Source organism: Charadrius vociferus, unplaced genomic scaffold, assembly GCF_000708025.1.
Source record: "Charadrius vociferus isolate BGI_N301 unplaced genomic scaffold, ASM70802v2 scaffold532, whole genome shotgun sequence".
NCBI classification, from domain to species: Eukaryota; Metazoa; Chordata; class Aves; order Charadriiformes; family Charadriidae; genus Charadrius; species Charadrius vociferus.
This window is the reverse complement of record NW_009647271.1, coordinates 609,005-631,237: the sequence shown is the minus strand read 5'-3', so window position 1 is coordinate 631,237 and position 22,233 is coordinate 609,005. Positions and strand designations below refer to the sequence as shown.

The window sequence follows — 22,233 nt, the reverse complement described above, 5'->3', positions numbered from 1 at the left end:
CTCATCTGTTTGGTCTGAGTTCAAGGTAGAGTTTGTATACCAGAGCATACCAGAGATTCCTTAATGGCCTTGCTGAAGTCAGGACTGTGGTTATGGGAAAACTGCGTATACGTGCGTTTATAGGCAATTGCAAAGAAAAGATACGTAAATACAACAGAGAAAAGTAAGTCGAACCCTGTAATTTTAGGCATTGTGCTTCAGGTTGTGCCTGGATGGCTGTTATTAATGTTTAACACTCATTAGCCTCAGGAAGAAATGTCAGTAGGAGGGTAGCTTTCAAGGCTGAGCTCCGTGCTTTATGTTTTGCCTCCTAAGTTTGCTCAAAACTACCAGAAGTTTCCTGCCCAAGGTTGTTTCCGTACCAGCAGCGTCACTGTGTTATCCTGCTGTGGGCGTGCAGGGTCTGTAGTGAGAACCAATGCCAAGCTGAGACCTGCTTGGAGGCCCGTGGTCCTGTTGGTGGTGGTCAGAGCCACGCAGAGGGTCAGGAGTGAACTTAGTGCCACGTCTTGTCCCAGTGGTATGGGACCGTGGGTGCAGAGTCCATCTCCGGAGGTGCGAGTTGCAGGTGAGGGGGTTGTTGATCATTTTGTGGACAAGACATATAGTCTCACAGGAGTAGATTTGTCCCTTCACCTTTTCTCTGGATATAATTATACAAGATGCAGCTTCTTTCTAGAAAGAATTCACCTTTCTTATAATTTTCTCATTCCCAAATTCACCTTTCTTATAATTTTCTCATTCCCAAAGAGTGCAAGTGGGCTGTAGATGTGAGACTGTTTTGATGAGGATCATCACTGTTCTATAATATATTTAGTATTGTGCTACGTCCAATCTTGCATAGAAAGTAAGGGATGGTATAGAAAGAAGATGGTAGTATTTGATAGCGAGGTTAATCTCTGATGGAAATGTTTATTGCGATGTGTATTTTGAGGGTTTGCATAGGAAAGTGAGGCTACCGTGAAATAAAACGTGAGCGTAAATGTTGTTATGAAGGTAACCTTCTCTGGGGATGATTCCCTGCTGTAGGGGTATCTCCTCTGCGTAGCTTCTTGCCACAGCCCCACCACCCTGACACTCAGAATTTGGAGTGGATGTGTTATTCCCAAGATAAACGTGCCCGTCCAACTGCGCAAACCCACTTCCAGCGTGTTGCTTGCTTTGTGCTGCTCCTCCCCGGGCACGTGCTGCCCTGTACAAACACGAGGTGGTTGGGAGTCGCTGCTTCTATGGTGCGAATGCAGAACTGTGCCCGTGTTGTGGGCAGGAATGGGTGATCCTGGAGGTGCCACAAAGTAGTTGTGTTCTGCAAATCGACGGTCCGGCATCCCATGTGGCAGCTGGCTTGGGCAGCTTCTACTTGTTCAAGCCAGTGGGACCAGTTAACCGAACCGTGGGTAAATGGTGTCAAGAGCAACATGGAATTTCCTTGAATGTGAGAGAGAATCATAGAATCGTCTGGGTTGGAAGGGACCTTTAAGATCATGGAGTCCAACCATCAACCTAACACTGCCAAACCCACCACGAACCCACGTCCCTCAGCACCATGTCTACCCGTCTTTTAAATACCTTCAGGGATGGTGACTCCATCGCTTCCCTGGGCAGCCTGTTCCAACGCTTGACACTTGGTTCTTGTGCTGGTGGGGCTGGGGAAGTCCTCTGCCAGCTGTGGGTAATGCCGCCCCATCTGTAGGCTTCCCGTTGGCAGTGGTTCCTGTGGGGAAGTCTCCACTGGAGAAGGTACCTGGAGGGCATTTGGAAGTGTTTGTGCTCCTGTTGCTTCTCCCAGGTTTTTTGGAGGGGGAGAGAGCTTTTGTTTTGTATGTTAAAATTATACTTGTTTTATTTACTAGCTTGGAGCTTCCTAAGATACACTGCTTGCCAGTGTGAGCAATTAAATCGTAAGTGAGAGAATACCCTCGCTTCTTCACCGTCGCCTTGGAGGCTGACCCGCGAAGCCACGCTGGGGTGCCCTGGGCACTTCAAAGAGCCCCACCGTACAACTGTATCGTTACGGGGATGGTCAAGTGATCATGCAACCAATTGTCATATGACCCAGGTTTTGTTTAAAATTCAGTCTTGCTGATCCGTCTTCTAAAGCCGTAAGCCTTGATGTGTGGCCTTGGTCTAAAGTAAGTGCTGGTTGACTAATCTAAGTTATTTGGGAAGTTTCATAAGAATTATCAGTGAAACAATGCCTTCGGGAAGATAAGCCCTCCCTTGTTAAGCGGTGACATAGCTCCCTGATTTTAAACCCCATCATCTTTTATACTTGGGCGCGTTGCTAAGCCTCGTAATTAGTTAAATCTGCTCCTATAATCAAAAGCTATCCGCACACTCCACTGCTCTGTGACGGTTTCAAAGATTTACGTGATTAACTTGGCGGAGGCAGTGGGTGGCTAATTGGATAAGCTTTAATCTTCACACCACCAAAGCGAAACATGGTAAGATCAGAGGAAGTAGGAAGTTATGCTGTGTTGTGTGGGAAGGTAGTTACCAAACATGTCAAAAAGATTATCGTAACGAGCGGACCAGTTGTCATGACCCAACCGACAAGAACAGGGCAGATTATTAGGGGGGAGGGAGAGAACGAGTGGTGCAAATTATTTCAAATTTGCTTGCCTTGGCCTTTTTTTAACAGGCAGAAATAGTTGTGCTCTTTTCAGCGAGCGGAGAGCTTTATGTTCCGTTTGTTTTATTTGAGTAATTTTGTCAGACGTTGTTAACCCTGGATTTTCTGTGCTTGCTAATTGAGTTGCTGAACTGGGTAATGATCTTCGCGTCTTCCGAAGTGTAGTGCTTCCATTGTGTTTAGCTTTGGGAACCTGGGAGCTGTCGTTGTGAGGCCAGAAAATGCGAGAGTGTATTTAATCCCCCAAAGCGCTGAAGAAGGCTAGGTAGTGTGTAAAACTTTATTTCAGGGGTGTGTATCTTTGTCTAATCAAGCCTGATTCCCTGCCTCCGTAAGTTGGTGGGTTTAATGCAGGTGCAAAGGACTGGAATGCAGAAGAATCCCAGTTCCTGTCTTTCAGATGTTGCCTGCAACGGCGGGCTGGTGGTTGGCACGGCGCGGCAGTCTGGGTTCTGCTCTGCACTGGTGTTCCAGCATCATCAAGGATGGTTAAGTGAGATGTTGTGATTTACAATAAGCGCTTTTTAGTCCTGTAGCCAAAAAAAAAAAAATAAAAAAATCTTTTGAGTCTGACAAATTCATTGCCTTGGGATAAAGTAGAATGAATATGTTAAAATTTTACGTGAAAAGTTAAGCGTTCTCAAATTCAACAGTGAATGTGATGTGAAGGGTGTAGTGCGCTGCACACGGACAAGGGCCTATGTGCTGTGTAATTCAAAAAACTCACGTGGTGATGAATTATTTTTCAGCAGTGTTGATTCATCTCACGGCCAGGAGATGTCTCTAGTTCACCACAATTCCTCAAGGAACTCCTGGACACGAGTTCTGGCTTTTGCTTGAATACCCTGGCTGTAAGCTGGAGCTGGAGCCGAACCCCGGAGCAGCTCCGCTGGTGCTTGTGCAGAGTTAATTTCTTTCGATACAGGGTTTTGACCACAAAATGATTTGATTTCAAGCATACGTGTGTACCATACAGCGTTGCAGTGTGTGTCACAGAGAAGGGACCTGGACTCAATTAAAAACAAAAAAAAAATTTAAAAAATTAGGTCTTAGTGTAATTAAAAAATGTTGACAATTTGCAAGATCCTAAAAATGCTCTCTGTTCTTGTTTTGTTTGTGGAAGTGCTTTGGGAAAGAACTGGGCAAAGGTAAAATGACAATAAAATACGGAGTTTAAAAAAAGCAAAGCAGAAAGCAAAACCTCTTACTTTTGTACTGCTGTTGAGGAGCTCATCTCATGATGACTCTTACCCCAAATCTGAGTTGCAGTTTTGGGTTCAAGTGCCTCACGGTCTGTCAGATAATGTTTTTCTTGTAGGGGAAACCGATGAGAAGCTGAAAGGCGGAAACCAGAAATCTGGTATTGAGAAAAATATTTAAGTGGCATTTCATTTTACTGCTTGAATTTATGTGCCTTGGACATGAAAAACTTGTTTTCCATTGTAACTGGGGAAGTGTCTATAATGTGAACAACCTCAAGTCATAATTCTTTTAAAAGAAAACCCATAACTTGATTACTCTCCCATTTCAGAGTGTGTGTGCCTGGCTTCTTGTTCACGTTGATGCCGAACTAGGAAACGCAGGAGAGTATCGGTGTGATTTCCATCTGCAGTTGTTGAAATGCAGCAGTGTTCCCTTTTAGGTTTGGTCAGGGTTGCAGTAAATTAGTAGTCTCGTCTGATTTGTATCTCTATTAGCGTGTTGATCCTTTTGCTGCTGGAAACTTTCAGGCTGTACCTCAGTGCTTCTATAAGTTTGTATTGATCACAATAGCAAACAGATGAACGATAGGTCTATTCCCAGTAACCCTGTTCTTTTTGTAGCAGTTTTGAATTTAATATGAATATATTATACAATGTATGGTATACATTTCACCACGTAGCTCAATTGTTCACTGGAGAATTATTTTCCGTCCTGCTTTGCCATGCGTAGGCAGTGTTACGGAGCCTGCGAGATGGATTTCTTACTGGACATAGTCGGACTCTTTTTGGCTAATGTCTTCCGTGATTGCGGAGGATTGCATGAAGTGCAACAAATACGTACACTTCCATCTCTGCCAGCCAGTCTTGCAAGCACAAATTATACGCCGAGTGGGTTTTGTCTTGAAAATTATTTACCGAAATTATTTTCAGATCTAGCCTAATGACGGGAGGGGTCAAACGAGGTGTAACCAACCCATGGCTCGTGGAAGAACCTGAGGAAACCAGAGGACTTGGCTTTGGCGATCTCAGGCAGCAGCAACGAAGGATCATAGAAGGTACAAGAGGCTTTCTGGTTTTTTTGTAAGCATCACTAGGACTCTGAGAGGAGCCCGTACTAGAAAGTGAATACAATAACCTGTGCTGAAGTTTTATTATCTGGAACTGTCAAACCTACTTGTTCCAGCTGGTGGTTTTCTATATTTGCAGGAGCAATATTGTGCTCGCAGTATTCTTAACTGCAAGCATCTTCTTAAATCACATTTCCAAAGACCTTACAGGTCATCCCTGATTTTGACGATATTCATGGGTTTGGTTTGCAGTGGAGATCTCATAGTTGCACTGAGCGTAGCGGTATTGCTGCTGTGCTTTGCCTGGGCTGTGTTAGGTGTATTGTTGAATTGGAACGAGTTAAGAATCAACTAATCTAAAAAGGATCTTTAGATTTTGGCCCTCAGCATCCGTAACAAATTTTTAACTTAGGAAGTGGTGGAGAACCTCAGCCTGAGGACATCGGGTTTTTAATGAGGTAACTTCTACGAAACTGAAGTATTGGAAGTGATCAAATAAAATCGGTCTCCGGATAAGGCCCACTTCAGTCCGCCCATGAGACAACACGTAGAGCTACGGTTCGGGAGAATGGCGTGAACTCTAGTTCGGATGGTCTGGGAGAAACCTCATGCTCCAGTTTCTGATTACACCATAGGTATCCCTTGGGGAGGCTGAAAGAGATATTTGGGGCCAGACCTTCCTCCCGTTGAAGGGAAGGAAGTGGGCACTTCTGCCCACCCCGTGCGATTTTTGGCTCCCGGGCTGCTGCCGGCTGGGCAGTCTCGCTCGCTGCAGCATCGCCGCTTTGGGGTTTGTCAGACCGCTGACAGCCCAGCCTCCGGCACCTCTTCTTGTTCTATTTCTTGATGACTTTGGGCAAGGAGAGCTGCACGTTTAGGTTGAGGCGCTTACTGAGGCCGGCGTGGTACCTGCAAACCGGGAAAGCAGAGGTGGTGTGGATCTCGATAAAGGAGCGTCTGCGGAGCTGGTGGGAGCACATCAAACTTTCGCTGCCCCCACCACCTCCCCGTGTCCCCTCTGTCTCAGGCTCTTTTCCATGCACTCTGTATCCACTTGCAGCTTTAAAAAACTATTTGAATTCTTTGGTGTTTGCATCACCTGTTTGTCTTTTATTCATGTTAAAAGTTTCTTGGAAAATTTAAAAAGGCTAATCAGGGATCTCTGTGTGTGCGCCAGAAAATCTCCTGCATTTATGACTGACTAACAGCTGAATGTTGAATTCTTGGATTTTTTTATTATTTTTTTTTTGGGACCCTCAGCTAAATGTCCCAGCCAGAGCAGACAAATTAATTACCCATCATTCACATTATTTTAAGAGTGCTGTTGCCTTAAGGATTAATTTTCATGTTCTGTTAATATATTTTTATTGATACATCTTAACTCTTTAAGCACAGAGTAGATCTTTTTCTTCATTTCTACATCTCTTATGGTATATAGCCTGGCATATCAGCATTTTATTTTCATGTAATATTATATATTTTTCTGGTGCAGAGCAAGATGCTGGACTCGATGCTCTTTCTTCAATCATATCCCGGCAGAAGCAAATGGGGCAGGAAATTGGGAATGAGCTGGACGAACAGAATGGTAAGAACAAGACTCAGAGGGACTCATTTTGTCTCAATTTTATGTAAGATCGTGATATTTATTTTTTTTTTCCACTTCTCATACAACTGCACTGCTTTTTGCCCACATAGTAACAAGACAATACTGTAAAGGTTTATGAGCAACCACTACAGATTCTATCCGTTCACGACCTTGTTGTTTTATTGTGTTGCACTACGTGCCCTGTTGTGCGTGTACAATGTGTAACACTTGGTGTGTTTTTATCAAGCCTGCCCTTTGAGAGGAAAGCGTGGTGATTATTTGTACGAAGTACAAAATGAATTTTGTAGTCGATCTTTTGCATTTTTCCGTTTTCTTGCCGTGTTTATGGTAAGCTTTTATGTGTTGCTGTGTTTCACTTGAGCATTTTTATTCTGTGTCTTTCCTTACGAAGTCTTGAGCCGGCGATGAAAGGAGAAGTGTTGTGTTGTTTGCTACAAATGATTGGGATTTTGAAGGTTTCGTGGCATTGAATGTAGGATCAAATTAATTGCAGTCTTGAACTAGAGGAGTGCCTATTTTCTTTAAAATGAGCCAGTATCCAAATGGTGGGATTGCTCTCCTGTTGTTCCTCGCTTCATTGTTCGCATGACACAAACTGTCCCTAGGAGAGCAGATCCTCCGGTCTCTCTGACTTTTGCATTTCTTACAATATGGTAATAGTTCAATTAGAGCCGTGGAACCCTGCCAGCTTTCTCCCTTGCACAAAGACTTGAGCCATATGGTTTATCCTTGGGTTGTGTTGTACTTAACCACTCAGAAGGTAAATGTCCTTTTACTTGCTAATAAATGATATGCTTAAATCGGCGTCTTCCTGGACCTATATTTTTTCCCCCCTTATATTTCTCTGCATGTCTGCTCAGAGTGAGGGGGTTCCCGTGTTAACAATCATGTAACATGAAGTACTATTTGGGAGCTCCGCTCCAACTGAGAGTGAAGTAAGAGGACGGCTTTCTCATGTTTGCCTTCCATACACGGCTAAATCCAGGAGGGATATGAAATGTCTAGAGTATGTCTTTGTTTATTAATCTTAAGGTTGTTAAGAAATGGTTTGTGCAGCTGGGAGAAACTATGCTTAGTGGTCTTGTCATATTTTGATCCTCTGCCTCATGTGAGTAAAGACATTTTCAATTAGAAATCTCGGTTTCATAAGTTTCTTCTATTAACCGTTGTTGAAAAAGTCATATTAATTGCTTTTTTTTTTTTTTTTTTGCTTTAAATAGAAAGCAGGTGGGAAGCATGAGCATGTTTACTAATTCTCTGTGAAACCTTGGTTTCTCATCAGGAAAATATACTGTCTGTGTCCCATTTCCCTCTCTTGGGGGTAGGGAAACATTCCCCAAATCCTTATGTTTTTGGGACCCTGAAGGTAATGTGTATTGTACCATCGCATTTCTGCGTGACCACGCCAGGCTTTTTCTAGCGATGAAGCCTTGAAACATCTGTGAAATGGGGAATGCGTTTAACCCTCCTTTTTACAAATAACGCAAACGATGCCAGTTTTGTTTGTCTTACAGATAGTTGCAAAGCCTAGAGCAAAATTCTTAATGTTTTCATGTGAGCTCTTTTTTTGAGCTACGGGCAGCTCTTCCTCAAAAGACGGAAACTTTCCTGAGCGCTCGGAGTAAGAAGCGGTGAGGATTGCCTGTTGCTGACTGCAGGCTGGATCCTGGGGGAGGAGAAAACGCTGAATTGCCTCTGCTTCTCGCTGTCCCAGAATCACTAGAATAAAACCTGCCAGCCACGTGGAGCGTGTCGTTTGTAGAGCTTGAAACAGTCTGAAAAAGGTGGGGAATAGTCTGACTTGTGGGGATGGGGGATCAGATCACTCAGCACCTGACTTCATCACTGCCGAGCAAGCGGACTCCCGCGTTTTCTCGAACTTTATGCAATCCTTTTATTTTCTTGTGGGTACAGGGGGAAATGGTCGGGTGTTTCGTTGCCACTGGCACACTGGAAAAGCTGAAATCCCCAGCAATATTTTCCAGGGGCTACTTTCCCTTGACGCATCTTATTTTATGCCCTGTGCTTAAGTATCTACAGACTTGTCGGGCGCTCTGCCAATCTCGCGTCACTGCTTCACGGTCAGGTTGATGAGGATAACTGCCCTGTAATTTCCCCTTGCTCAGAATCTCTTTCCTTCCTAGCGCTGAGTGATAATGGCATCGTCTGTGTTACGGGGAGGCAGGGGGAGTTCATCTTCATGAAGCGCTGCGTCAGTATTTCTTTTTATTCGAGTCAAATTTTCCATCGAATTGCCCGTTTCTGCGGGAAGCTTGACTTCCACTTCCCTGATCTGCTTTGGATGTTCCCACCTTCTGCAACTAATTAGGTGCCTTTAGCTTGTTCTGGTGTTACGATAAAACATGGCTTAATTCAGAAGTAGCTGATAATGTCTGATAGTTAATGCAACAGACTTTAGGGAGCTGGATAACTGTACTTATTGTCCAGGCAACCTGTTATTCAGCCCTGCTTTTTTCCTTCCCTGGCAGCTCGGGCTCTGTTCAGCTGAGATATTTGCACTTCCCATCTCTTCGAGGTGGCCCGAGGCACTTTCCCTCGAGTGCCAGTTGGTGTAGCTGTGCCTTTACAGATGCACAAGTATTGGAGGCATCCCGATTAATTATGCAAAGTTTACTTCTCGAGTAGAGTCGGTACGTGGAAATTCTTTTGTGTTTGTTAAATGACTGAAAAAATGATTAAACTTTGCTCTTAGAAGAGTGGTTACTCGGCAGTATCTATTTTTACTTCACTGGTGGGCTGACAGGCAGCGCCGAGGAGTAACGCTGGAGGTTTGTAAGAGGGTGTCCTGCAGACAGGCCCGGCTGCGGTGGTTGCTCTGCTCTCCAGAAGAGCCGGTCCTTCTCCTCGGGCAGGAGATGGGGACACCAACCTCGCTGAGCTCCATGTCCCCACGACACCCGTCTGTTGCCCGGTCTCTCCCAGCCTCCTCCCTCGTCAGCAGACACCCGCAGGGATTGCTCAGGTGCCCGACGTGTCCCCCTCGGGGCAGAGCACCAGTGTGTCCCACAAACACTGGTTTGTCCCCGCCGATCATAAAGCGAGCCTGGGCTCGGGCGGAGGTGGCCGCTTTGCAGACGTCTACCCTGAGCAGATGAGTCCCATCCTTTGATTTCGTTGCATTGCGTCCAAGTTTTAATTGGAGTCTCATGTTGTTCTTTACTCAGATTTTCAGTATAGCTCTGTCCTTGAGATTTTATGACTCTGCTCAAAAGCTGAGGGTCGTTTTCAAACCTCCCGAGCGTAGTATTTTGCACTGATGAGCAAAGTAGAAGCAGGGTACCAGGAGACATGTTGGTTTTTTCCAGCCTCGGGAGCCTGCTAGCAGTGGGAGAGATGGGGGATTAGCAAAAGAATTTTCCCATCATTAATTCCAAATTTGGCCCCAGAAACCTTCTGTAATCCTTTCATCTCTTACATTCAAAAAAAAAAAAAAAAAAACAGAAAAGGAAAAAAAAAAAAGAAAAGAAGAAAGAAAATAGTGTAAATGGCCTCTGGCCCTGTTGATGAGGCAATCTAATCTAGTGCAATAATTTTGGAAGAATGCTTTCAGAAATTCTGAATGCTGTTTGTTTTACCCTTATAGAGATGTTGTTTTCTCATTGTGGCATGCTTGCGTGAGAATATAGTACTCTGTGACGGATGGTAAATATTGGTAGCTTGCAAAATTTGTAGTGTTTGGCATTTTTACCGTGTTGCTCTTCATTTGGTACCCACACTGTCGAGGATGGATTCTTTTGCTTCTGGCTCGTTTAAAATCTATGTCAGAACATAAATATGTTCATAAATGGATAAGCTGCAAAATCCAACCACTGCTTGCATCCTTTTACTGGTCAAGTGAATGCTGTATACAGAGCGAACGTTCAGGATGTTCTTAACCAAAGTGGCTCATTTTAAGTAAACAATCTGTCATAATGAGGCTTTAATTACATGGTTATGTAACAGTTTAAATTTCTTGTCGAAGTCAAATTTCTAAAACCGACCTAAAATTGAAGCATTATCTATTTTTATCTTTTTCTTTTTTTTTTTAATAGCTTTGCAAAATGAAGGTTGCTGTGTCAACTCTGGTCGTAGTGGGTGGCGCACAAGCTCTTTGGTGCCATTCCATGGTCAAAGCCTTGGACTTGCCTAGTCTACAATTTTTCTTAACCTGACATGCTTCCATCAAAATGCAATTTAGAGGCCCCACCTAAGGCTGGAGGCCCTGGATGTAGAGAGCAGCAGCTCAAACGCAGAGAAGTGTTCTTGTAAAATCGGAGAAAGTGAGTGAAAGCGTTCTTGATGATGCAGAGGTTTGTTAAAAACGGCATCGGAAACTGTAGTGCAGCAGCGATGCAATTCATCTCTCCTACGGCAGGGTCCAACCGCAAGCCCATCGCTTCTGGTGCGGATGGCCCCGTCGGTGTGTGTAAAGTGTTTCTCCTAAAGATTATTTTACATGGCTATTGCGTAATCAAAAAAGGAACCCTGAAGTCGTTTCACGTTTCTGTTTATTAAGGCCATTTTTGCTGTAATACAAACTAATTAGCACTGTGTATGAAATCTGTATGAGTTATGAGACAGAAATCAGGGGGGCTGTGGATGTATTACCTCATTGTTAAGATCAGTTTGTAAATAAGAAATGATTAAAGATTAAATTTAAAATTTAAAAAAATGCTCATCATCTTGTCTAAACAATAAATGTTTTCGTCAGATAGAATTACAGTCCTGCACTGCTTTGACCCCCTTCTGAGATGGCTCGAGTCCTCCGGTCGCTGGGATTTGAAGGTGTTCAGCGTTCCTTGAAAGCAGCTGAGCACCAGCAGGTTCAGGTTTTCTAAAAACCTCCAGAGAAGCATATGTTTTTAATACTCAGATGTAAAATAACCATCCGTAGCCTGACTGACCTCATAGTATGCAGATAGATTTTTATTTTGCTTCTTGAGCTTATTTTACAGAATAGAAACGACTTCAGTTTTATGGGGGAAATGTTCTGTCTTTATTGCATGCTGTAGAGTTGGAGTTAACCCTTCTTAGGGGAAAAATTAACACCCGTGTTAAAACATTGCTTTTTGTCATGTGCAATCTCAATAGAGGAATATTTGGTCTCGATATGAACACTCGGAAGTTGGGCAGTGCCGAAATTGAGGTTAGACGGCACTTCTTGCCTGTGTTCCTCGGCTTAAAAGAATTGCGCGCTGTTTTCTGCAGGTCCTGCCTCGTTTTGCGCGTAGGACTCCATCTCTTGGGGTTGAATTGAGCGTACGTGGTGACACGAACTGTTTGTGAGGCGCCTGTCTCATTTCTTCCAGGTGTGGGAAAATGTTTAGTGAGTAAGGCGGGGGCTATAAGAGGGTTTTTGTGGCAGCAGCAGCAGCAGATAAATGGTGCCTTAGAGCATAAAACTCTCTCTGCTCTGTGTGATGGTGGTTAACCCGTCTTAACCAAGCTTTGTCAGAAGCGATTCCCTTCTGTGTGTCTGTCTTGGCATCGGCGGGACTGGTTTGCAGAGGTTTTGAGCGTCGGCACTTAACAGAAGCGGGTGCGGGCTGCGCTCTGGGTGTAATGAATCACGGGGTGGTTTGGGGTGGAAGGGACCTTTAAGGATCGTCTAGTCCACCCCCCAGGAAGGAATATAGAATCATAGAATCATTTGGATTGGAAAAGACATTTAAGATCATGGAGTCTGACTGTAAACCTAACACTGCCAAATCCACCGCTAAACCATGTCCCTCAAATATATGGAAAAAAATATGAATTACTGTTTGGAAGGATAGATAAGGTTTGGTTTATCTGTGGCTTTTTAAAAAGAGATTCAAACCCTCTTTTACTGAACATCCAAAATAAACCTTAACTATTAATTTTCTTATTTTTCCTTCTGACTTGGGGACGATAGTGTTTCCTCTCCCAAGGAAGCTGTCAAAATCCAAATACACTCGTACTTACCGTCAGGAGGGCCATCGCTGGAAGGTCTGGGAGGGAGCTTTTAACTCTTCAGAGCAGAGCTGGAGTTGCACGCGGTCCGTACGGAATGCAGCCTTGTGCTGGATGATGAAGATAAAACAAAGTATTCAGTATCTGTCAAGGAAGTAAGCCCTGCCTGTGCTGCCTGCTGAAGGAGCTGTGGAATGAAAACCAAAATTACACTGAGTTTGCATTGGATTGAAAAAATGTATCTACACAAAATAGGATTCGTAGCATTTCCTAACCTTTTAAGCATATGACTTCGCTGCTTCAGCGTTTCCAATGTTTATTTATCTGCAAAATTTCCTGGTATTCTTTAAAAGAAAACTGAAAAAAAAAACCCAGAGAAGCTACTGCAGTATGGATGGGTCTCCCAGCCTGGGTTAGCAGCCAGATGAGAAACACCTACACGGGGACCTCTCTAGCGTAGGCTGACAGTGTAATTTTACCGGTGTTGGATGATGTGGAGCGGCAGGAGAGAGGTGTGAGGTGTCTTGCCTGTGGGCTTCACAGACGGTTGCTGACAGCAGAGGTAAGAATAAGGTGTAAGCATCTTGGTGCTGCCTTTCGGGCTGTGGTGGGATGGGTTTCTAGCCGGCAAACTCTGCTGGGAAAACTCTGGTCCAACAGAACAAACTCTTTGTAAGTACTGAGGAGATGTCGAGTCTGCAGTGGCTCTCGTGTAAGGCCCTGAGAAGAGTCAGTTGTGTCAAATGAGTTTAGACTTACTCTCTGGAAGAACCTGATGAGTACGGGAGAAGAATTAGGTGTCACTTTGACTTGAGAATGACTTTGATGCTGTCTCATGAGGCTTTCTTGTAAGTAGTCTGTGGAAGCGTGGGTTCAAATGAGTAATCTTCAATAGATGTGACGTTGATTGGTTAATTATACTCAAATTAGGAACTGGCTGTTCATAGTTGAAATAGAAGTATGTCTTGAGTTGGGCTGCGTGGGTCTGTCTGGTTCTGTTCAGCTTTGTTGTTAAGGACGTGGATGATGGAGTAGACAGTGTGCTTATTCCACAGGAGTTGAGTACAAAGGTGGGAAAGGCTGTAGCTGCGTTGGGAGCAATGCTAGAACTCCTCCAAACCGTCGTGAGAAATCAGAGTGAAATTCGGTCGGGCTGTCTGCAAAGGATGACTCCTCTGCAAAGTTTAATCAAATTGAAGATGAGTATAGGGTCAACCCTTCAACATGCGCGAATAGTATAATATTGTGGAAAAGGCTCTGTACAAGCCAGTGTTGTTTGGAGAATATGTGAGCCTTCATTACGCTTGGCCCCGAGGAGGGGAGAGCATGCAGGTTGGGCCAGAACCCTTCCAAGGTGCCATGGACCTGGGGAGAGGGCCCAGAGGGTGGGAAAAGCGGGATATGAAACAGTGACCCACCAGGAAAGATGAACTGCCGGGGTAGCTGAGTTTGAAGAAGAGAGGGCTGAGGTGGGAACACAAGGTTCTTGAAGAATTAAACAAGCTGGTTTGAGAGGGGAGAGAGAGAAGGCTTTGGGTAATGGGATTGAGTTGAGGTCAAAAGGAGGAGGAGAATCCTGACAACAGCAGGGAAGCGGTCTGTGTCAGGAGGTTGGGAGGTCCCTGTTGTGGGATGTCTTTAACATCGTGTGTTGTTCCTGCCACCTTGAGCTGAGTTAGAGCAGGAGATGGACTAGACAACTTCTTATCTTCTGTTGTGACCTTCTCTAGCTCTTTCTTTCCTCTCTCTTCTACAGCTTGGCTTCCTTCGGACTTCTCATTCTCATTTCTTTTATTGAGTTGATCTGTAATCTCCCCTTCTGAATGTCTAATCCTCACTTTTGAAACTGCCCGTCAGTATTCCAGCGTTCTTGCTCAACTGGTTCCCCTTCTGGGTCCTTTTCCATCTCCCTCTAACTTGTGAGTGTCTTCATGTGAAAGCATTGGGGTACTGTAGCTCCTGAGGCCACTGGAGAGTCTTAACGTGGCAAAACCAGCATTGTTCTGAAATGGCTGAGATATTTTGGCTGAAACTTTCTTTTTTTTTTTTTTTTATTTTATTTTTTTGTTTTAAAATTCATCTGGAAGCAGACATCCAAGTTGGGAACCCTGAGCTTGAGTCGTTAAAGTTTTTCATAGTTTTAAGCAACCGAAAACAAGGCCTTCTCGTGGGAAGCAACAAATGGCCTTAATAGCGGGTCGCACTGCTGAGCCTGCGTGTGTATTTTTGTTACGCTCTATGTACACAATACTGGGAGATGATACTTTTTCTTGCAGTATTTTTTTCTTTACAGCTTGACACAGCGCTTACAGAAACAGATAAACCAGCGAGGCCCAACCTGGACGAGGATAAAAGCGTTGCGCTTCTGAAATGTGCCTGGGCTCCTCCGAACTCACACTCGTGCACAATGAGTCTGTCTGGCCTCTTGGCACGGTTCGCCTTTTTCCTTGAATAGTTCAAGCCGTAAAATAACTGTTCAACATTTGTCTTCTCAATTATGTGGATTTTTCCACAGTTAGTCAATCCCTACCTCACCCGCACGGCGGTGGGGAGGGGGGAAGCTGTCTTCCTTCATCTGTCTTCGCGGTGATCAGAAATACCGGAGAAATTACCCGTTTCTAACTTCTTTTTTTTTTTTTTAAGCCTTTCAGGATTTCTCGATAAGAATTATGACCTTAAACATCTTGTTTGTTAAGCTTTTAGTTTTCTAGTAGGGATATAAGCCTCAACTTTGAGCAAAAGAGCGTTTCCCATCTGCTTCTTCAGGCGTTTGATTTAAACTGTTTAAAAAGAAAACAAAACCTAGCTGTAATTGTAGATATTTCAACACTCTGATTTTTTTTCCGTGTTAATTTAGCTTTTCCCCCGGTTCAAAAAAAAATAAAAAAATCAAAAAAATCTCAAATTGAGACCATAGAGAGGGGATTTATTTTCCAAGCCTGCTTTCCTACTTTCTGAAGGTGGCTGTCTGTCATGCGTCGTAAAGAAGCAGAAAGGCACAAACCCGATCTGTTCTCCTTTACAGCCCCTTTTTGGTAAATCACATACCCGTCTGTGAGCTGCTGAAATTATATATCCTGACCTTACTGTTGCTGCTCGTGGAAAAGAAAGGCAGGAAATAAATTGTCCCGTGCAGAACAGCCTTTGCGGGAAGATCTGGGAAACTATTACGGGAGTTTCTGTATCATTTTATTTATTTTACCCTCATAGATAATACCCAAGCATTACCCCTGGCTTCTTCTCCTTGAGTACCGTCCTTCTGGTTTTTGGCTGAATCGGGGAAGGTTTTAATTGCGTGTTGGGGAGGGGGTCCCCGACTCCTTCTCGCTTGCCCCCCGTAAGCGGGTTTTCAGGGTGGACGGGACGCGGCTGCTTCAGCGTTTTCAGATGACGACGTATCGCTGTCTCTGGGCAATACTTTATTCTCGAATCGTTAAGCACCACTTAGGCTAAAAATAATGTTGTATTTTTAAATATTTGCTATTTGTGGCAATGAAATGCAGCTTGAGAGCTTCTACTTCAGTTCGTACTTTAAAAGACTCTAACTTTAGTGCTTCCTCTGTCCCTTCCCCTTTTCAGAGGGGTTTTTTTGAGGGGTTTGGGGGGGAGGGAAGTAGGCGACCGCTCTGTCCCGCATCACTTGCGAACGTGCTTGCCTAGGCATTATTGGAAAGAAGGTGATATTCAGGCTTAAAAGGAAGTCATGCTTGGTAGGAACCATATGCTCTTGCGTCATGGTGATTTTCGGTGAGTGGGCTGTCGGGTGCTTAATAGGCTTTTAATAGATTTCCCAGAAAACTTGTAGGGTCAAAACCTGAACGGTTGCAACACAAGAAAGAATAAGAAACCCGCGTTTCTGGGCAGGTTGTTACCGTGAGGTATTGCTGGAATCCGAAGAGTGCTTTGAACTGGGTTTACTCGCCACCGAGCGGGTTGGTGAGCGCTCTCTAGCAGATTCTCCTGGTTTTCCCATTACCTCCCAGTGTGCTTCCAGCTCATCTCGCCTCCTGTCTTTACATGGGGAAACTATCCTATCCCTCCTGTTGTGGTTGCTGAGTAGAATATATTGCTCCTCCAATGCTTATGTTGTCAAGTTCTCTGGTGATCAGGGCTTATCGTGCCCGAAATCACGGATGCTGACTTGCTCAGTGTTAGACTGGTGTCCAGCACAACTCAAATCAAGCAGCATGCGTTGCTCCTGGAGAAGTTGGGCTCTGGGTGAGACAACAGAAACAATTTGTAGGTGCAGCACTGTGGGTGGATTTGTCGTGCATTTTTTAAGTGTTGGATGTTGGTTTTTAAAGCAAATTTAAGTGCCAGAGTTCTGCCTATAGTGTCCGTGGGAGCTGTTTTTTTATGGAGGAATTTTAGGCTCTTCTGTGTTAGACCTTTTTCTTTGATGCCGGGTAGATGTAGTGGGAAAAGGAGTTTGGGTGCGGTGGTATGGAGTTGAGGTGAGGTGGTAGAGCATCATATACCATTAATTATCAGAGCTCAGGTTTTGAGCTGGAGGTGGGTTGAGATCAGGGCGACCCTTCCTGCAGCCTGGAGGGATTGCACTTGGCGTATAGTGAAACGGTCAAAAGGTGTGCGGCAGCCTGGATGGATGCAGCGAGGGGGCTGATACCTTCTACTCCCAGCGGTGCTGGGGAAAATCCTTTCCAGACTGGTGCTGAGGCCGCTCCAGCCCCGCTGTCTTACCCAGCAGCCCTGAAACACAGATCTACTTGTAGCATCTGTATTGAAAATTGATAGACCCTATCGCGTTTATCAGTCGCCAGGCAGTTTCAGTTCCTTGCTGATCTGTTCTGCAATAAATAAACGTAACATATGGAATCGCTTTGGTAATCAGCACCTCTCAGAACCAGAAAATGAAACGCGACGTCTTGCAATGCTCTGCCCATGGCAAGAACAGAAAGCAGGATAAAGCAGACGGATCTCTAGGTGCAGGGTTCGAATGGGAGATGTGGCTTTCTTGTTTAAAGGCTGCTTAGATATTTGTAAAATCTGCTGCTAGATCCAGCCTGGAAACGGCAGGTAATACTTGGCTTCGCTCAGACATTGAAATCGGCCCCACCGCTACCCGTTTGTAGGATGGGTGTAGTTCATCGCAGCTGGATGGAAGCAGAAATAAGAGCGCTGGGAACAGTTGCTTGCTCAAAGCTGCATTTCAGTCATAAACATGATTAATATGGCATAAACATGGGATGCTTTTAAAATGGTGAAGTTGATATGTTAAAGCATCCCGAAATCACTTAAAACCAGGTAAAATAATTGTTACTATAATTATTATTATAAATAAAAAATAATAAAGTAACTTCCTTGCAAGCTCGGGTGGAATAAGTCTTATGAGCATAACCTTTTTTTTTGAACTTGCTGATGTATTAAAATGTGTTTTATCCCTATAGATTCTGCAACAAATAAGATGATATAGGTATTATCCTCTTTGTGCCTGTTTGTGAAAAATATTCTGCCTCGCTGCCTGACTCTGGGCCTTTTCTATTGTCCCAGTGATCTCCAGGTATGGACGTGATGTGCTTGTTGCCCCCAGTGAGCTGCTTTTGTTGTTAGACGTCAAGAACTAGAAGAATCCTCCAGTGTGACAGTAGTACAGATCTTGGACGTGGAAGCAGACAAGATTCCTCTTTACTCTCTCCCGGCAGTTTTGTAAGAAATGCTTTAGCGTGAAGGGAATAAATCATATACTTGAAAAAAGATACCGTAATATGAACCGGCTGGCGTCGAAGCGCGGGGGCACTATCGAATAGGTCTCTTGGCTGTGTAGATCGCATTGTTCTGAAATAACTCCAGGGGTGTTTGATCTTAAAACGTTGTTGGAAAATTTTCTCCTAGAACCAGGTTTTGCTGAAAAATGCTGGTTTGAGTCCAGAGTCTTTAGTCTGAAACATCTGGGCCTGACAGCTTTTTTCCAAGCTGAGGGTAGGAATTCAAGGGATACCTTTGTCTGTGATAAAGTGATGAATTTGGCCCTGGGATAGCGAGGCCACGGGGTTCCCAGTTCTGAAGCAGGATGCTCGATGGATGGACATGGGGACCAGAGACTCCAGGGTTCCCCGCGGCCGCTTGGCTCAACCTGCTGGAGAGGAATTTTGCTTTCAAGTACTGCCAGAGACTTCAGAACATTGGTTTTGGTCTGCTTTGGGCAGATCCCACATAAAAATAAGATAACGTTTGGCATAAACACCCAACGTCGGTTTTTCTATGTAACTCTGACTTTTGTGTTTATAGTGCCGTGTTAAAACCAGAGAGAACAGTGACCCGAGACGACCAACAACCGTCGGTTGTTGTGTTTGTGTAGTACCCGATTGTAACGCGCGGGGTTGTGGTGCCCTGCAACAGCGCTGCGGAGAGGCGCGCGGTGTCCAGTTCCTCCCTTTGCAAAGGCTGCAGAGCAGAGCCTGACTTTTGGGGGTGGAGAGGAGAGAAGGGTTTTATTCTTTTTACGTGCGAGAGAGTTACAGTGGGGGAAAAAAGGTGATTTTGGGAAGCAATTTAAGAATGATCTATTTTCCTGTGTTGAAACTCTTCTAATTGCTTATACGTTGCAGAGGTTTAGTATCTCCGCTGTCACGTAGATGTGTAACGCTGGCGGGGACTGATGCCAGCCTCTGAGGGGGTCCTTAGTTTGAGGAAAAATCCATCACGAGTTGGCTGAGCTCTAACATCTCCTTGGAAGATGCTCTGATAGAGACCTGTTCATTTGTCCGCTTCCTTTTCGCCAGCTAACCATTCCCAGAGCCAGCTTTGCCTCGGGCTTGCAGGAGCCTGGAGTGGGGCTCGCCAAGCGGAGAGAAAGCAGGAGATGCCCGTCGGCGCTGCGGCGTTCGGCAGGAACGAGCTGCAAGCCAGGACAGGGTCACACGAAGGGACCGTTCCAGGCTGGGGGAGTCGGGGACAGTGTCCCAAGGAAGCTGTGGGACTGGGGTGGCATCTCTTAATTTGGATGTTCCTTACCTCTTGAACTCCTGCATCCCACCTGGGCATCTTACCGATGTAGCTCTGCTTGCCGTTAGGAAGGAGCTCTGTTACCTGCTGTTATTTTGGAATATCAACATTTTCCATATCCCTGTGTTATCCAGTTGCTATGCAACAGGGTGTGGGTATCACATTACTGTAATTGGGTTTTCAACCAATGTTTGTAGATAACGTGGGGTTTTGCCAAAGAAAATTAGCAGTGTGAATTGAACTCTAAAGTGGCCTTCCGAAACATGATATTTTAAATGAATAGAAAATCAGATAAGCTGGGAGGAAAGCTTCCTCCTGGTTGAGCTTAGGACATAGACTACTTTTTATGTAAGAGTTCCCGTTATAAGTAAGTATTTTCACTTGGAAATTATTATTGGGACCAAACTGCCTCAGAGCTCCAGCTTGTGGAAAGAGAGAGAAGACCGGAGCATGCTACGCATGCATGTACTTATGATCAAAGAGCTTATGAGAATTTGGACTGGATTATGCGTTTGCTGGTACTGGGGCATCTGTGTGGCAGCTGGGGTCAGTTGACCAGTTGGGTTTTTCCCACTGTTTTATGGTACTTCACTAATCATAGGTAATTGTAGTGGTGCTTCAACTTGAATAGAGCCTATTTAGCTTAAGTGTAGTACTTTCCACTAGTTAAGCTGTTGTGACTTCACTTCTTACAGGAAAAACTCCATTTGATGCTTTGTTACAATAGGAACTGGAATAGTTTTGCTTATGGGTAATGTGGGTGGTGTGTTTTCAATGAAAGGAAAATTACTTCCATAGTTGGAGACCACAAGACTTTGGTAAGGGAAGGTCTGAAGGTTTGTATGTGAAATCGGTGTATTCCTCCTTTTTGTTGCAGGGCTGCGCCTTCACCCGCAGGGGTTGGTGCTTACGCTTACAGCAGAGAGGTTGACTATTTGGTGATGTTGAGCATGGAGGAGGTAGAAAAGCACCGGTAGGAGAGGTTCTTCACATCTGGGTGTTGTGTTGTCTGAAAATTACTTTTAGTAAATGACTCTTGGTAACCTCCTGGTCTAATTCCTCCCCTCCGGTTCTGTTCTCTCCTTTCTGAAACTTGTTTTCAAAGTTTTCTTGTGCTAGACCAGAGCTAGAGCCAACAGATTTTACCTCATCAATGGTTCTTCCATACTGAACTCTATATTCTTCCCTCTGGGGCAAACCGGGCGATTGTAGGGTCTTTCCTCAGTATCCATTTGTTGAAATCTGAGTCTGCAGATGTGCAGATGTGGCAGGTCTAAGGTGGGGCGGGTGGCTGTAAGGGGCACGGTAAGGTCTGTTAGGAAGGGTGGTCTGGTGCTGCTTGTTGAATTTTGGCTGGTGGCAAGGAGAAGCTTGCTGGGACTTCTCCTAGCACAGCTTGTGCCGCCTCTGGTCCGTGCCATGGACGGAAAATAAGCTCGTTTTCCTCACCGTGGAGCCGCTTGTGTGACGGGGCACAGAGAACCCGTAATTGCTCGCAGGGAAGCGGAGCTGAAGGTGTGTGGGGATGCTCTTGTCTGCAGGTGCTGTCTTTGGTTGCCTGTTCTGGGGTCTCCGGCCTTCTCTGGGGAAGGGGCTACTTCATGCTGTATCTTCCTTCTCTGTGTTTTCCAAAAAGGTCTGATTAGGAATGCTGGAGGAGGGGGGAGCGATGGCAGTTTGGGCTTCTCTTACCCTTTCTCATCTTGTTTTGTGAATGTTTTTACTTGCCGCTTCTATTACGGCCTTTTAGCAGTGGCAGTAGTAGTTAAAGCGTGAGAGTGGCAAGTGTGGCGTTGCTGTGTCTGGCCCTGGACAGCGAGTGACCTCTGATTCCCGCTGACGACAGCTTCGCTGCCTGGCACCACTACGGACAGTCTCGGAGAGTTGGAGGGTCAATTTTGATAGTGCTGCATCGCCTTCTCACCTGGAAGTTTATTTTAAAAACCAGAATCCAAATGAGAGACGCTAACATCGGAGCTGGGGACTGATTCCATCTGCCCTTAACACTTGAAACAGATTTTTTTTTTATTATTATTATTTTTCAGAGAAAGGAAACCAGGGTATTTAGTCAACTTTTGCACTGACCCATGTCGGCGTTCAGGACGGGATACCTTGTGATCTGTCTCCCCACATGGCAGTTAGATGTCAAAGAGGCACGTTTCTGTTTCGCTTCCCACCATAAGGGAACTCTCTGAAATGGAAACGAAACCCGGATCTACTGTATGCTTCCTGACCGGCTCTATATCAAACTGGAATTTGCGGTGGAAGAGAATGACAAGAGATGTTTTGTTACGTGATGGAAGGTTGCACCCCCCAGAAGCAAACATAAATCAAAACCATAATAATCAAAGCTGATTTAAAAGAAATCTTATGGCTTTATTATCAGCATAAGGTGAATTTCTCGCTCTGCTTTCTGCTGAGTAGTCACAGTGCAGCTGTGATGGCATTGCAAACGATATTTTCAAAGCCGAGGGGTCTCCTTATAATAGTCTGTCCTTGTAGGACAAGGGGTGTGCCAGCCCGTTAGAAACTCACATCGACCGTTCTCAAGACGGCTTTGCTAATTCGCCGTTTTCAGTAGGGCACACGTCATTCCCAGCCTCAGCTCTGAGGGTTTCTCGACCTCCCTGTCTTCTCTTGCTCTTCGTGTGGTGCTCAGGCGACAGATCAGTGACAGCCAACAGCTCTTCTCAACATCTGTCTCTATATGGTTTTATTCGGAGGGTTATAATTGTTCCTCCGTCCCTGCTGAAAGAGGAGCTTTCAGGTTTTCGTGAATAATGGAGAAAAGACGTTAATATAGGGGGGTATGAAACCTTTTAAAGACTG

General features: G+C 44.8%; 1 protein-coding gene across 1 annotated transcript in view; it reads left to right on the top strand.

The window, feature by feature from the left end:
* STX8 (syntaxin 8) overlaps positions 1-22,233 on the top strand; it is a 109,481-nt gene that overhangs the window by 12,539 nt on the left and 74,709 nt on the right. The window contains exons 5-6 of the mRNA XM_009880018.1: positions 4,765-4,889; positions 6,394-6,486. Of these exons, the coding sequence (XP_009878320.1) occupies positions 4,765-4,889; positions 6,394-6,486 (218 nt within the window). The remainder of the gene's footprint in view (positions 1-4,764; positions 4,890-6,393; positions 6,487-22,233) is intronic.